General features: G+C 36.0%; 1 protein-coding gene across 1 annotated transcript in view; it reads right to left on the reverse strand.

Moving 5' to 3' along the window:
• Positions 1-315: 315 nt before the first annotated feature.
• LOC125649703 (D-alanyl-D-alanine-carboxypeptidase/endopeptidase AmpH-like) overlaps positions 316-16,985 on the reverse strand; it is a 17,100-nt gene continuing 430 nt past the window's right edge. The window contains exons 1-5 of the mRNA XM_048877411.2: positions 16,744-16,985; positions 6,603-6,773; positions 6,073-6,333; positions 3,472-3,731; positions 316-1,046 (exon numbers count right to left, since the gene is read on the reverse strand). The exon at positions 16,744-16,985 is cut by the window's right edge and continues 430 nt beyond it. Of these exons, the coding sequence (XP_048733368.2) occupies positions 400-1,046; positions 3,472-3,731; positions 6,073-6,333; positions 6,603-6,773; positions 16,744-16,985 (1,581 nt within the window). The 3' untranslated portion in view covers positions 316-399. The remainder of the gene's footprint in view (positions 1,047-3,471; positions 3,732-6,072; positions 6,334-6,602; positions 6,774-16,743) is intronic.

The raw sequence follows: 16,985 nt of genomic DNA on the forward strand, positions 1-16,985 counted from the left end.
AACGAAAAAATTGTATAATACAAATGGAAAATATAGAATACAAATGGAAAGTTACACAATGCAAATGGAAAATATAGAATACAAATGGAAAATTATACAATACAAATATAAATTATGCAATGCAAATGAAATACTATAACAATGCAAATGGAAAATATAGAATACAAATGGAAAATTATACAATACAAATGGAAAAGATCAAATATTGCAATGTTTGACATGTCATATATTCCTTGTCACTGGCCTGGGGATCGGTCATTTGAGAAATATTTTACTTTATCATCCCTAAAGAGCTGTTAAAGTTCGATAAAACGGTGACGCTTTGAAATTTGTTTTAATATTCTCTAGATACCTTGTAGATTACATTTACAATTTGTATGTACGTGTAGTATTATCAAATCAACAGAAAATCACACCAGAGAGAACGACTGTTAGAAACACTTGCAATATAAAGCACCGTGTTGGTAAGACGGCGTTGGTAGGCGCGTGTGACGATGGCAAAACTTTCCTGAACACGGGAGGGTCTTTGGATTCAAAAGCAGAAATTTCAACTGCGGTTACAGTTCCATCACTTGACTCAATAAACTTCAGAGATTTGAAATTTGTCAATCCAGTTATCATCCCTACCGACTGAACATAAAATTCGTCCTTAGTCGTTTTGGCATAGAGCTCAAATCGACCAAATCCGTACTGTAGCGTCAGTTGTGTTTCATTTTTTGCCACTGTGGCAAAACCATATGGAATATTTGTGTAAAAACCCAAATAGTCCCTCACATTTCTGGCCGGCTTCCGTTTAGTGTTTATTTGTGGTTTAGACGAAGGCTTGCTTTGGAACAGTTCTGGAAATGAACACATCATCGATGCATTAAGCCAAGGTTTCTCTCCAAGATACATATCCGAAATTAGACTGTGTACATTGAACCTATAAAAGAAGTTCGGATCGTCGCCAGTCATGGCAGAAAATACACCAAAATTCATATCAGGGTACAGTGTTACTTTGGCTCTGTATCCATAAGTGCTTCCTGTGTGAGAAAGGATTTTGTATCCTACAAGAACAAAAAGGTACTAACTGTAATTTGGAACATGATACTGGTAATTTAACCATATAGAAGGGGGGCGGTTCCTAGAATTGACATTGTTGAAATACAAAAGAAATGAAAACCTTTCAACTTTGAATGAATTCGCTTTCATTAAAGACTTGGTGTAGCTCATTCTGGTGACTTGTTTTCTCACCCGAATCCTCCTATTCCTTTCTAATATTATAAACAAGAGGCCCATGGGCCACATCGCTCACCTGAGTCACCTTGGCCCATATCTGAAGACTTTCATATATATTTGCATGTAAAACCTTAGTCCTTATTATGGCCTAAACTACCCCTGGGGTATCTACACTACGTCAGAAAGCTTTCATGTAAATGTCAACTTCTTTGGCCCAATGGTTCTTGAGAAGAAGATTTTTAAAGATTTTCCCTATATTTGTATGTAAAACTTTGACCCCCCCCCCCCACTTGTGGCCCCATCCTACCTCCCGGGGGCCATGATTTGAACAAACTTGAATCTGCACTGTCAGAAAGTTTTCTTGTAAATATCAGCTTTTCTGACTCCGTGGTTATTGAGAAGATTTTAACTATATATTTGTATGTAAAACTTTGATCCCCTTGTGGCCCCATCCTACCCCCGGGGATCATCATTTGAACAATCTTGAATCTGCACTATGTCAGAAAGTTTTCATGTAAAAATCAGCTTTTCTGGCTCAGTGGTTCTTGAGAAGAAGATTTTTAAAGATTTTTCCTATATATTTGTATGTAAAACTTTGATCCCCTATTGTGGCCCCATCCAACCCCCGGGGCCCATGATTTGAAGAAACTTAAATCTTCATTATGTCAGGAAGCTTTCATGTAAATCTCAGCTTTTCTGGCTTAGTGGTTCTTGAGAAGAAGATTTTTAAAGTTTTTCCCTATATATTTGTAATACTTTGATCCCCCCTTGTGGCCCCATCCTACCCCCGGGGGCCATAATTTGACGAAACTTGAATCTGCATTATGTCAGGAAGCTTTCATGTAAATCTCAGCTTTTCTGGCTTAGTGGTTCTTGAGAAGAAGATTTTTAAAGTTGTTCCCTATATATTTGTATGTAAAACTTTGACCCCCCCCCCCTTGTGGCCCCATCCTACCCCCGGGGGCAATGATTTGAACAAACTTGAATTTGCAATATGTCAGGAAGCTTTCAGGTAAATTTCAGCTCTTCTGTCCCAGTGGTTCTTGAGAAGAGCATTTTTAAATGACCCCACCCTATTTTTGCATTTTTGTGATTATCTCTCCTTTGAAAGGGACATGGCCCTTCATTTGAAAAAACTTGAAAGCCCTTTACCCAAGGATGCTTTTGGCCAAGTTTGGTTGAAATTAGCCCCGTGGTTCTGAAGAAGAAGTCGAAAATGTGAAGAGTTTACAGACAGACGGACGACGGACAAAATGTGATCAGAAAAGCTCACTTGAACCTTCGGTTCAGGTGAGCTAAAAAGATAAATGAATGATATCGTCAACTTTGAAATGATGACATGTTCGTCAAAAGTTACACCAGTAGCCAACCTATATAGGAAGTTGAATACTTGTACAGGAAGCAAAAAATCAGTTGAAGATTATAATTGTTTTAAACTTAAAAATAAATGTATGACTTGTACTCTGTCATACTCTGTACTCATTTCAATTCTTATCAAAAATTGATCAAAATGGCCTTTAGTATTGCTTTATACAAGTGTACTAAAAATTCAGCATTTTAATACAGGGTCCAGTATCAAACCAGCACAGTGTTCTACACATTTGTTGCAATTACTAGTAAGCATGAACGTTACCCTAGACTTACTAGTAAGCTTGGACGTTACCGTAGACTTACTAGTAAGCATGAACGTTACCGTAGACTTACTAGTAAGCATGAACGTTATCGTAGACTTACTAGTAAGCTTGAACGTTACCGTAGACTAACTAGTAAGCATGAACGTTACCGCATACTTACTAGTAAGCATGAACGTTATCGTAGACTTACTAGTAAGCTTGGACGTTATCGTAGGCTTGCTAGTAAGCATGAACGTTACCGTAGACTTACTAGTAAGCTTGGACGTTACCGTAGACTTACTAGTAAGCATGAACGTTACCGTAGACTTACTAGTAAGCATGAACGTTATCGTAGACTTACTAGTAAGCTTGGACGTTATCGTAGACTTGCTAGTAAGCATGAACGTTACCGTAGACTTACTAGTAAGCTTGGACGTTACCGTAGACTTACTAGTAAGCATGAACGTTACCGTAGACTTACTAGTAAGCATGAACGTTATCGTAGACTTACTATTAAGCATGAACGTTATCGTAGACTTACTAGTAAGCATGTACGTTATCGTAGACTTACTAGTAAGCATGAGCGTTATCGTAGAATTGAAACATCAATTTGATACTGTCTAAGTTTTATAAGTCATACCTCTGTAATAACCGGTTTTCCATCCCATAGCATAAGAATCGTCGCTGAATGTGACAGGAGACAGTGGCCTTGTGTAGTATTTTGAAGTCGTACTGGTAGCAATTCTGATCAGTGGAGTGTGTATCATGGATAATGCCCTTTTCGACAATAGTCTTTTCCCTTTTCTAGTTTTCCCACCACTCAAATGAAACTGCATCCATTTGGCCATATCGTCAGCCGTACTTAGAATACACCCCGCTCCACATAATTTACCCCATCGTCTAGAAGTTTAAAAAACAACTCTATTTTGATGCATATTTTAAATCAACGTTTATTGGCGTACAAGACATGCGCAAAATGTAAAATCCATAATTTTCTTTGCTCGCTAATATTTGCAAAACAATTATTTATTCTATAAATTTATGTAACACCAATACCCAAAAGTCACCTACGCGTACAATGTAGGGGATGAAAAATCACTGAATAAAACCTTGAAATGAGAGAGAAAATTGTCATTTGAAATGAAGCTTGCCATTAACTGCATATTGCTGAGTGTTGTAAGGAGGTAAACAAGCGATGGTAACCTATTCTAGTTTTGTAGTTGCTATCATTATTTCAAAGTGGATATACTATTTATAATAAAATAGTCATAGGGACTATGGAATATGTTGGGTTCTACGGTAAATGAATTGGTATTTTTTCCTCGACTAACATGGACCAAGCCCACGACACTCTTGGTAAGGTCCATGTTAGCCAACTCCTATAAGAAATACAAAATAAAGATTTGGGCATACACGGACCTTCGGGCATACCAGGCACCCAGGAGGAGCAAGCATCCCCTGTCGACCGGTCACACCCGCCGTGAACCCTATGTCTTAATCAAATAAACGTAATGACAAACTAGTAATCGTAATGACAAACTAGATCATTATAACGACCATAGAATTTGCGAAATGCTGACTTTAAACGAGACTGTTAAAACCCCTGTAACATCAACTTCTTTGTCAGTAGCCTGCCTCGATTTCAAAATTGATCATACGCAGAACAAGCTCTTGTGTATCGAATCAGTTGAAAGATATGAAGACCTTATACAGGTGATAATGGAATATTGTTATATAAATATGGGAAGTCGACGATGGAGAACCTAAAGTCATCCCGTTTATCATATAGCGAAGTTGTTTGTCATTAATATCCATTTTCAATAAAATATCTAAGTACGAAGCAGATGTTGAGGACTATATTGTAGCTTTTACCTCGAGTTCACAGGGATATATCGAATCGACATATGATTGATTGATTGAATATTGTTTATCATCCCTCTCGAGGTTTTTTCACTCATATGGAGACGTCACCATTCCAGGTGAAGGGCTACCAAATTTAGGCATATGCTCGACGCTTACGGCCTTTGAACAGAGAGGGATCTTTATCGTGCCATATCTACTGTTACACGGGACCTCGGTTTTTGTGGTTTCATCCGAAGGACCGCCCCCATTTAATCGCCTCTTACGACAAGCAAAGTGTATGAATGAAAATGATCATTGTTAATACATGTGCATTAAAAGTCATCGATATATCTAAATATCGAGTTGAAGGGCACAGTAGGAAGTTTTTCTTCTCATGTTGAAGCTTTTGAATAAACATAAGAATATAAAAACAGGTCAGCGAACAAAAAAGCACAATGTGTGCCCAAGGGAATTCCGAATGTTGGAAGACCTGATCACCAAAGACTACAAAGATTTTGTCAATGAGGAACTCCCGCATTCTTTTTATTTCAACTTCAGAGTACTTGTGTGTGTAATAAGAGAAGTGTTTTAGAACGTGATTTTTTGGATGACTGATCACTAAATACGAATATTTCCTTTTTCCATTTTTGTTGAAGGAACAACTGTCTATGATGTCAGAAAGTGTAATCTTTACGTTATCGTCAGAAATAGTCGTGAGAAGTTCTACGTTTTGATATTGATTGGAGAAAAGTTTTGCGATTTGAAATTTACTAAAAGGTCTTAAAAAATTTTGAGAATCCACATTTGATTTACACCACTCCTGGCATAATTATGTTGTAGCACAATACGATTGAAGTTTCTCCTTCACAGCTGTTAATAGTTTCGTGAGGAGCAAAGATAGGGGCTTGGTAACACATTTACTGGATTCAAAATGAAATTCTTCAAAACCATGCTTCAGTTTTTGACACATTAAATATCCCAGTCAATGGGAAGAATGAATATGAGTTACCATACCTTTGATGGATTCCTAAACTTCACAAAAACCCTTACAAAGAAACGTACATTGCTGGATCGAGTAAATCTTTTACAAAACCCCCATCGTTGCTCCTCACGAAAATATTAATACAACAATAATATAAAGCAAGACGTTTTTGAAGGATTTCAATTTTTGGGGGACGTTTTTCCATTAAATTTTCAGGTAATAATTGTGAATAATGCAAAATTTAATGTGGTGTCATAGGTAATTTTTGGAACATGTAAATATGACTTTTAAGCAATATGGAACATTTACAAATTGTTTTACAAATTTCTTTATCAAAATGTTTGGATTATACTATGTCCATAAATTCAAATCAAAATTTCACCACAATTTTTGCACAACGAATATTCTGCAACATACCTGGAAAACTCCCAGGGAACTTCTTTGAGCTCACCGTTATGATCAACGTAACCTTTTGCTAGTTCGAGTTTTTCAGGGTCTGCCGTTGTGGCGAAGTTTGATGAGGTCATGTCTAATGGGTCAAAAATGTGTTCTTTCACCAATGCCTCCCATGTTTTTCCACCAAGCATCTCTGTTATTCGAGTCAACAATCCAAACATTAAGTTGTTGTAGTAAAAGCTATCTCTGAATCTTCCAGTTCCATCCAAATGCTTCATCCTCCTATAAAGTTAGGAAATACTCTAAGTAAACAACATTTCACATATAGTGTATACTAATTTCTGTAAAACTTATTTAGTTGTAACTTGTTTCATCTTTTGTAAACTGTGTTCGATTTTCATATTCTGATCCCACGGTGACACATTTTTTCGAGGCTAATTCCGCTGTAACCTCAACTATTTGACCTATATTTTCGTAAAAATCTTTTTGCTTTTAACATATTCCGATACTCAAGTTGCCTTTAGCTGTATAAAAAGATGGAGTAGTCTTACTGGACCAGATTTTCCCGGGTTAGATTGGTGTCAAGTCGAATAGCGTCATTGCCTGGAATCCCCATCCGATGACACAGTAAGTCCCTAATCGTCGCATACTTCGATAATATCTCATCCTTGAACAAGGACTCGTCATCAAACACAATCCTTAGTGGCGTATCAACTGTATACCTGCAAGAATGTAACAAAAATACGTTAACATAACAGATACCTGTATATTGTGGGACTTTTATTTTTGATTTACGTCAACGCCATTTCTGAAAATATGTTAACTGTTTGTAGATTATATGCAGATGTTTAATACGCTGAACTCCAAATCATGACATTTTTGATTGAATGGTCAAAGAACTGATTACCCGAGTTTAATTCTAGTAAGACTAGGTCGAACTATATTAATGAAATTGTAAACAGAGCCTATCAGAATTTAGGAATTCTCAATCATTTTTCCTTTTGTTGTAACTGAATGGAGATTGCATGCATATTTAGAAAGATCATAAAGCTGTGCACATAAGACTATACATCGCGAAACAAAGGAGTATTAACGTAAAACAAAAACCTGAAACGCAAATCAAAGGCGTATGCGTAATAACGTCAAAAAAGGCATAATTGCGCAAATGAAAAAACAATGTAATATCGCTAAAGAAAGGCATAATGATGCATGTCTAAAAGAAATAGTAACGCTAAAGAAAGGCATAATGACGCAAATTTAGAGGGCGTAGTAAAACTAAAGAAAAGCATATTAACGCATATTTAAAGGACGTAGTAAAACTAAAGAAAAGCATAAAAACGCATATTTAAAGGGCGTAGTAAAACTAAAGAAAAGCATAAAAACGCATATTTAAAGGGCGTAGTAAAACTAAAGAAAAGCATAATAACGCAGATTTAAAGGACGTAGTAAAATTAAAGAAAAGCATAATAACGCATATTTAAAGGGCGTAGTAAAACTAAAGAAAAGCATAATAACGCAGATTTAAAGGACGTAGTAAACTTAAAGAAAAGCATAATAACGCATATTTAAAGGGCGTAGTAAAACTAAAGAAAAGCATAAAAACGCATATTTAAAGGGCGTAGTAAAACTAAAGAAAAGCATAATAACGCATATTTAAAGGGCGTAGTAAAACTAAAGAAAAGCATAATAACGCATATTTAAAGGGTGTAGTAAAACTAAAGAAAAGCATAATAACGCATATTTAAAGGGCGTAGTAAAATTAAAGAAAAGCATAATAACGCATATTTAAAGGGCGTAGTAAAACTAAAGAAAAGCATAATAACGCAGATTTAAAGGACGTAGTAAAATTAAAGAAAAGCATAATAACGCATATTTAAAGGGCGTAGTAAAACTAAAGAAAAGCATAATAACGCAGATTTAAAGGACGTAGTAAAATTAAAGAAAAGCATAATAACGCATATTTAAAGGGCGTAGTAAAACTAAAGAAAAGCATAATAACGCATATTTAAAGGGCGTAGTAAAACTAAAGAAAAGCATAATAACGCATATTTAAAGGACGTAGTAAAATTAAAGAAAAGCATAATAACGCATATTTAAAGGGCGTAGTAAAACTAAAGAAAAGCATAATAACGCATATTTAAAGGGTGTAGTAAAACTAAAGAAAAGCATAATAACGCAGATTTAAAGAACGTAGTAACGCTTAAGAAAGGCATTGTAACGCGGATTTAAAAGAAATAGTAACGCTAAAGAAAGGCATATTAATAAGTTTTAGGGATCAGCCCTTCAAATTAGAGGGATCAAAACAATGTGAAACATTATCAAAGCTTGTTCATTTTGACGTTATGCAATCACTGATTTTAACAAAACAACAGTTCTGTAATAAGGGATTCCTGATGCCACTAACAAGGTGATCCATTATAGAAAACAGTTTGCTCGCTAATTTAGGGTAAGAATTGTCTTCTGGATTGTATCTATCGCACCATTACAGAACTGAACAAAAGACCTCGTAGTTCACAACGAGATCGTGTCTAGTTCTTATTTTTCTACAGCACTTTTTTGTCCGGGGGTGTTCACGGAAACTGTTCTAGGGATTTAGACAAAATCTTCGCAGGGTGATTTGAAGTGATTGTACACTGTAGATATGCATGCTCTTCATCACTGACCAGCACGCACAAGCACGTCCACTCAATTTTGATTGGATAACACTAAACACGTATAAAACTTTTAAATGAAAAAAATGGAATGATATGTACAGAATAGTTACACAATATTAGTACCTAAAATTTATGTGATTAAAAGTCCTGAAACACTTACGCATGTGTGTGTATGCACGTGCATTGTTTTTAAACTTGATTGTTCCTTCTTCTTTGAAATTATCTGAAATTTGCCTTATACGTATATCTTATAGGACTGGTATCTAGTTGTCAATAGTCAGAGTTATTCACCATCGCACGCATGCACGTGTGCTGAGATTTGATTGCTGTGAACGGTCGACAGGGGATGCTTACTCCTCCTAGGCACCTGATCCCACCTCTGGTATATCTAGGGGTCCGTATTTGCCTAACTCTCTATTTTGTATTGCTTATAGGAGTTATGAGATTGGTCACTGTTCGTTATTTTCACATTTCATGATACTTACATGTAAATATCTATATCTCGTTTTTCAATGAATTTGTTTGAAAATCGTACTGTAAAAAATCGATTCAAGAACGGAAATGACCAGGTTGATTTAAAATATATTATCTATCGTAGAGACAGCAGAACAAAACATGCTGGGAAAAATGACATATTAAATGTAGAATTTAAAAAAAACCAGAAGTACTTTTGTATATCGTCAATGTATTTATAACATCTATAATGTACAGGGTTTGAAAAATGTTAAGTAAAACCTGTGAGAGGAGTTGGTTACACAAAGTAGGTATCATGCTTAAAAAATGACAAATTCAACTACATCATGTACATTGTACATGTAAAAAAAAAAATCAAAGAATGTTTGATCACTTCCAAAAAGACACATGCACATCTTCTATGTTTTATAACAAATGTGCAAGGTCTGAAGGATGTCAAATAAATGCTGTAAGGGGAGTTGCTTACAAAAAAGGTACCGTCTATTCAAGACATGCTTAAAAAATGACAAAGTTCAACTACATGCAATTTGTTTTTAAAATGTCTGATCACTTTCAAAAAGACAAATGCCCATCTTCAAGGTATCCATAACACCTATGCAAAGTTTGAGGAACGTCAAATTAGAGGCGTGAGTGGAGTTAATTATGCAAATTAGGTACCCTATTACAGGGACGCCCACCTGCCCGCCATTCTATACGCCGTTTACGCTTTGTACGACCTGGCCAATTATATTAAGGCTTTTGAAGTATGGGCATGGTCATAATTACTGACAAGCATGTGCATGCTCGTTTGATTAATTCTTAATGGATAATGCTTTAACTAAGGTATAGCTATCTTACAAATAAAGGGAAAATATTGAAATTCATACTGTCTGAAATATAATTGACTTGTCTATTGAACGATTTGCTCACACATTAAGTACCACTTGGGAGATGGGGAACATGTGGAGAACATCTATAACGGTTCCCGTTACAATTATCACTAGTTCTACTAATTCATACGGTGTAAAGTATGCTGGGAAAGTTCTTGCATCATAAACCGCAAAGCAGGCACCCTCATTGAGCTTCCAACGACAATTTATTCATAAAAATGTAGGCAAGTATATGAGCATATTTTACATGTATCTAAAAATAATAATTTGAGCAGAGGTATCGTTTGGATTTCATGAACTTTAGAAACATCCACATGCGACCGTGATTACGCATTAACATGCAATCTAATTTTACTATACAGTAGCATGTACTCGGCATCTGAAATAATTCGTCAACAAAAAAATATTCTGATGCAGGTCAAGTATAGGAATGCATAATTTATACACAATTTATCATACATACCATATCAGAAAATTTTGTATCAAAGACTTAAGTTTAAATTCAAGATTATTTATTTGAAATTAAGAAGGACATTGTCATTAACAATTTAGCCAATCATGTTCAAACCAAATTCAAGATGCATGGATTGTGTTAATTTACATAGTCATATCAAACGTTGTAGATTTATTATAGAAATACGTAAGTTAAATTTCCAAGTGCATGTATACCGATGAATTTAAACATGGTCAATTAAGAATGCTATGCATTTATATAATCGGCAAACACACTTTTTCATGCACAGATAATCTGATTTATGCTAGTATTTGTAAAACAAACAAACAAACAAAAATTTGGGAACCTGTTTGATTGTTTTTGTTGTTGTTGTTTTTGTTTGTTTGTTTGGTTGGTTTTTTTTGGACAAACTGGTTCAAATTTATACCCTCGGGTCTTGAAGTTTGTGTAGCCCAATAAGCGTAAACCACTGTTAATCTCGGGTGGTTTTTTTAATTATTAAATCACCGATACATACATGTAGTATCTCCGCATACCTACTTGTGCATCGCTAATTCAAAACTCAAACTATAGGAACTTTTCAAATTCAGGACATAAAATATTGCACCATGGACGTGATCAAATGAACGGAAAATGTATTGATAGTTTATTTTATGGAATTTACATATTTAGACGGTAAGTAATGCAGCATTAATAGTGATACAGAGTTGGTTTAATAGTCAACTAACTTATCTGAAGTGAACACCAGTGTCACCTAAGTGCACATTACTTGCTAGAACCGGCCGAAGTTGAAAGTAAATTTCCACACATGAATTATGAACTTCATATGAAGGACTGCTCCGAGATTCGGTGAAGGCGTCAGTCCAAATATCCTGCCGAGCCGAACCTCAGCCGAGATTACACCAATGTGTCACTGCTGAGGTACCTTCTTGTCATGGTTCGAATCCACTCCACGCCACGCTTTAACATTTATTTATTTTGCCTTTTCAACCTTTTTTTTTATTTCGTATATATATATATATATATATATATATATATATATATATATATATATATATATAAGTAAAAATGCATGTCCATTCTTCACATAAAAGGCATCTAATTATTAGCAAATTGAAAGTTCCCTGTACACAAACACAGTTAAGTGGAACGTCAAGACTTTGTTCTGAGGACAATAATCATTCATTCTGTGTTACTCGACTCAAATATATAAGCCACATATAAAAGGATGCCATGGAAAAATTGCTAAAGATTGTTATGTTTGCCATTCAAGAACCTACTTGGAAGGAATTCTGTCGGTGGAGAAATACTGAAAACCATGTGTGGGATAAATGTGCATTAGCGATGTTCTTTGCCATAACTGCAGGATTAAAGTTTACAAAAATATTAAATATCATTAGGAAATAATGAACTTAAAATGTGTAAACAACACAGTATCATGCTACAGCGTAGTAAGAAATCTATTAAACGTTTTCTTCTATATCAACATACTAAAGGCTTCTTTGCGATGCGTGAAAAGCAACTTATTGCATTTGTTTGGCCTAAAGTCATAAAATAGAACGAATATGAATGAGGGCATGAGGGTTGTTTGTAGACTAAAACCAAATCCGGCTCAATTGGGTGTTTTTACCCCGAATTGTGAGGGGAAAACCCTACAGTGGGTAAAATTCTACTGTACATTAGCTGGCAACATTATTGTATAGCCATTTTCTGCGGGAATAGCTACTATAGGGGAAAAGGTATGCAACACCGTTCTAATTCCAGCACACTTACACTACAATTCTTCCTATTCGCTTAACCCTGTGGAAAACCAGCTTTCTATCTACTGTCGTTTTTAAAAACCATAACAAACAACCGAAATCTTAAGTATGGACGTAGCTCAAAACCGGAAGTGATATTCAAAAATAAAAAGACTGGTAGGTGGATAGTACACTCCTAGCTCCTCTACCGTACTTGAGATTTGGAAAACTATACAATCATCGGTTGCTGAAAAAAAATATGATCAGATGCTTGATGCTATGCCAAAAAAGATATAGTCCGTTCCATATTCAACGATATCATATACTGCGTAAGGGTACCATGCAAACTTGTTATTTTGTTTATTAATTTTCCACTGTACGCTTTACTTTGATTATATATTAGGATTGGCTGATCGTGTTGAGTAAAATCGTGTTGCGTAAAATCGTAGTCGCAATACAACAATCGCGATAGTGCGAGAGTGTGTTATGAGAAAGCACGACAGTGTGTTCTCCCCAAGTTACTCGCTTTTGCAAAGCACCCTATCAGGGCACCATACTGTACTCTAACATATAAATTGATGGGTACTTGTAAAATTTATATCTAGATTATAAAAAGAATCATTACTTGAAAACAGCGGTATCGTTAGTTTTGTCTGATGTTACTACAATCAACCAACGACATGATTTTATAAGAATCATGTCGTTAGCAATTTGTGCTGTCAAGATCACTTTATGATGTATTCAATGTGTTCTTACAAGTTATGCATCGTAGTATGAGACGTTTGGGCTGGTTTTTTGTTGTTGTTGTTGTTGTTGTTGTTGTGAACAAAGCGTAATGACAAGTTGATGCGATGCCAGATAGTGATGAAGAACAGTGACTAGCGACATAGTCAGTGTAGTAATACTGTGTGCAGATTGTGGCTTACAGCGAAAAACAGAAGCGCGGTACGCATTAATGCAGTACTGAACAATGCTGACATCAAACCTGACAAATATCTATAAATAAACTATCCAATGAACTAATTATATGACTACCTTATATCTTTTTTGTGGACTCTCTATGAACTATGGTCAGTGTTTTGTTGCATCATTACGAACATTATTACAATCACACCCGACATATCTACCACCGAAACTGAAAACAACAATAGAATAATGGGTAGTTTATCACTGTCATTTGCTGAAGTGATGCAGGTGATTTTAATTTAAAATCCAAGATGGGTCAACTTCAGAGATCGTACCTGTTTCAAACCTGCAGTTGGGGCTCAGTCAGTAACATCTACTGATGCCACATCTACAGATGCAGGGCACCCCCAGTCTGGTCAAACAACGCAGGGGGTCTTTTCCACTCAATTCATTATGGGAACTCCATTATAATCGGTAGCGAAGACATCCAAAGGATAGCCGATACAGTTATAGGGGCATGGAGACAATTTTTGATCGATTGAAATTGCGACAGTTTTTTGTTATGCATGTAGAAATAGAGATCTTTTATAAATACTAGTAGAAATAGATATCTTTTATAAATACTAGTAGAAATAGAGATCTTTTATAAATACTAGTAGAAATAGAGATATTTTATAAATACTAGTAGAAATAGAGATCTTTTATAAATACTAGTAGAAATAGAGATCTTTTATAAATACTAGTAGAAATAGAGATCTTTTATAAATATTAGTAGAAATAGAGATCTTTTATAAATACTAGTAGATGGGTTTAAAAGTATTTTTACGCAGGATGCATTTTGTATTTACGTAAAACCGGCTCCCTAGATTGTGTTTGTAAACGCTGTGTAATTTATACTGATAACAAAAGGCATAGTACAATTTCACATCTGGGTTGATAACCAAAGTATCACAATCACTAAATGATAATTAGTCATTAACAGTTCAAGGTCACCCAAGTTGACAATTTCGACAAATTATAAATGGGTATTGAAGGAATACTCAGTCTGGTCTACTCAATGTAAGGAGAAAACGATGGTGTTCTAATGCATATTTATGAAGGAATGACGTTTAAATATTATTAGAAACACCAAGGGGGGTTTACAGTGTGTAGTCATACTGAATAGAAATTTCACTTTAGACATGAAATTGAACTCCCCTTCCATTGCTCAAAGTGGTTCTCTTTACCCTGTAGCCGACTGACTGTCTTTTATCGCTGAATGTGCCCCGCCAACAGCCCGTTGGTTGAAATTGAAGAATGAAGTATCCGAGACAATTCAACCTCTTATATGGGTGTCGCGAGAGGCGTTAGCACGACAAAGACCCCCCCCCCCCCCCCCTGCTACGGCCCTCAGCGCTAAGCATACATTTAGGTCTAAATTTGTGGTACCTCACCTACAGCTGGTGACGTCTCAATATGAGGGGAATATTCTCGACGGGACGTAAAACAAACAAACAATAAAGAAACGAGGAACACTCTTATTAATGAAGACCTGACAAAATTCCGTACAAGGCTTTCGTTCCGAGGCGCCCCAGTTGAAACAAAGTTGGTGTTCAAACAGAACGATTCATGTTCGGGATTTGAGAGATAATATCCATATCATTCGTACTAAATCGAATCTTGTTCAGTTGGAAACGCAATTGTCTCGGTGTAAAATAAAATGCAACATATTTTGCTTATACATACTAGTATAGTTGTTCATCATTATTTATTTTCCAAGTGTTATTCCATACAATGTAAATTTTCTGTGCTAGTGCATTGGCTTCCTTTTTGTATCCGTTCCACTCCCTATTGCCATGGAATGTTCTTACATATTAAAATTAAAAACTTTAAAATTTACTTTATATAGTCAAAAAATGCAGTTTTAGTAGAAAGCAATTAAAACTCCTGCTGGACTCGAACCCGCGATCTGCAGTTCAGTAGTTGACGTGCTAACCCATTGAGCTACTCATCTAGGCGATTCTTTTTTGAACGAATAGGCAAATATTGCTGATATTTATATTTTCATCCATGTCTTAAAAGGAATTCAGCCATTATGACGATGTAGATTACCTCCTTAAAACGAAGGTGCCGTGTCGCGACGGGCGTTGGCAAGAACCCTCACTTCTACGGCCCTGAACGCTAAGCATGTGTCTAAATTTGTGGTACTTCGGTTTAGGTTAAGTTCCTCTCCATTCCTTAAAAGTAATGAAGCCGAGGCTCCGAAGGGATGGAATGGAGAGGAACGAGGACATTTCCTTACTTAAAATCCGCACCCAGCATAAATATTGCTATGATTTAACTCATATTAGGAAATTCTTTCAATAAATTATAAAAATACTATTAGATATCAGAATTACATATAATACTAGACTAAGTATAGAGTTTTGTCATAAGAAACATCTATTGTTTGATTTGATTTTTACAAAGTTGTCAATGCCCACAGTGGCTCAGTGGATAGAGCGTCTGCCTTTCATGTGAAAAGTATACTTCTATCTGTGTTTGAAAGTCATTTACAATTTGCTAAAACTGAAAGCTCCATAGTGATTAGTGACAGAGGGGGTTAGGGGGGACTTGTTCCTAAAAAAAATCATATTTATTTAAAACTGAACAGAACATCACTATATACATGTACACATGTAATTGTCTGAAACTCTCCATTTCTTATAAATAATTGAGCGCTTGAATAATAGAATGATATCACAGGTGGATTTAAAGCAGAAGTAAGCATCCCCTGTTGACGGTTCACATCCGTCTTGAGCTCTATAAGTTGATGAGATAAACGGAGTAATCCAATATTAAAACCAGTATGTAAGATGATAAAAAAAATCGTAGAAGAGAAGATAAGAATGCCAGAATTTGGCACTATTTCTGTATAAACAAGAGGTACTGTGAGCAATGCTCACTAAGAATACCCCCCGCTTACCCCAATCTCCCAAAGGATGTTGGTAATAGGTATAAACTACCTCTTTTCTGAGTGTAAAAAACAAATGGCATGACAAACCGAACCATATTTCTATGGCATGACAAACCGAACCATATTTCTACTTCAATGTCCAGTGCGCGTGACCTTTGACCTTTTGACCCCAAAATCGATAGGGAACATCTTCATCCCATGGGTAGTCCATATGTATGATATGGTGACTGTAGTTGGAAAGTATAACGCTTTAGAGCCCGGAAACCATATTGCTACTTCGATGTCCAGTGCGCTTGACCTTTGACCTTTTGACCCCAAAATCGATAGGGAACATCTTCATCCCATGGGTAGTCCATATATATGATATGGTGACGGTAGGTGGAAAGGATAATGCTTTAGAGCCCGGAAACCATTGCGTCTACAGACGGACGGACGGACGGACAGGCAGACGGACAACCCGATTCCAGTATACCCCCCCCCCCTACAACTTGTTGCGGGGGGTATAATGATAACCAGTACATATTTCCAGTTTATTCACAAGACTAAAGTAAATTGCAAATTGAATACATGTTGTGGAAAGAATACCCCTTTAAATTTCCTATGCAGAAATGAAACTATTCATCACCGTAATTTAATTTCCAAGCCTTGTAGCTATACTTACTTGCTATTTTCATCCAGCAACTTCACAATCAAAGTGGAAACAAACGCTTTCGTTAAGGAAGCCACCCCAAAAAGCGTTGATCCGCTCACGTTTACCTGTTGACCCACAACCCTTGACCCGAACCCTCGGGAAAACACCACGTTACCATCTTTGACTACAGAGATAGCGAGGGCGGGATTGTTCCGACATTTTAAAGAGTCATCGATAATTTTCACTATATCTTCCGTAATCTTATTTCTGTC

The sequence above is a fragment of the Ostrea edulis genome, chromosome 5 (assembly GCF_947568905.1).
Source record: "Ostrea edulis chromosome 5, xbOstEdul1.1, whole genome shotgun sequence".
Lineage (NCBI taxonomy): Eukaryota > Metazoa > Mollusca > Bivalvia > Ostreida > Ostreidae > Ostrea > Ostrea edulis.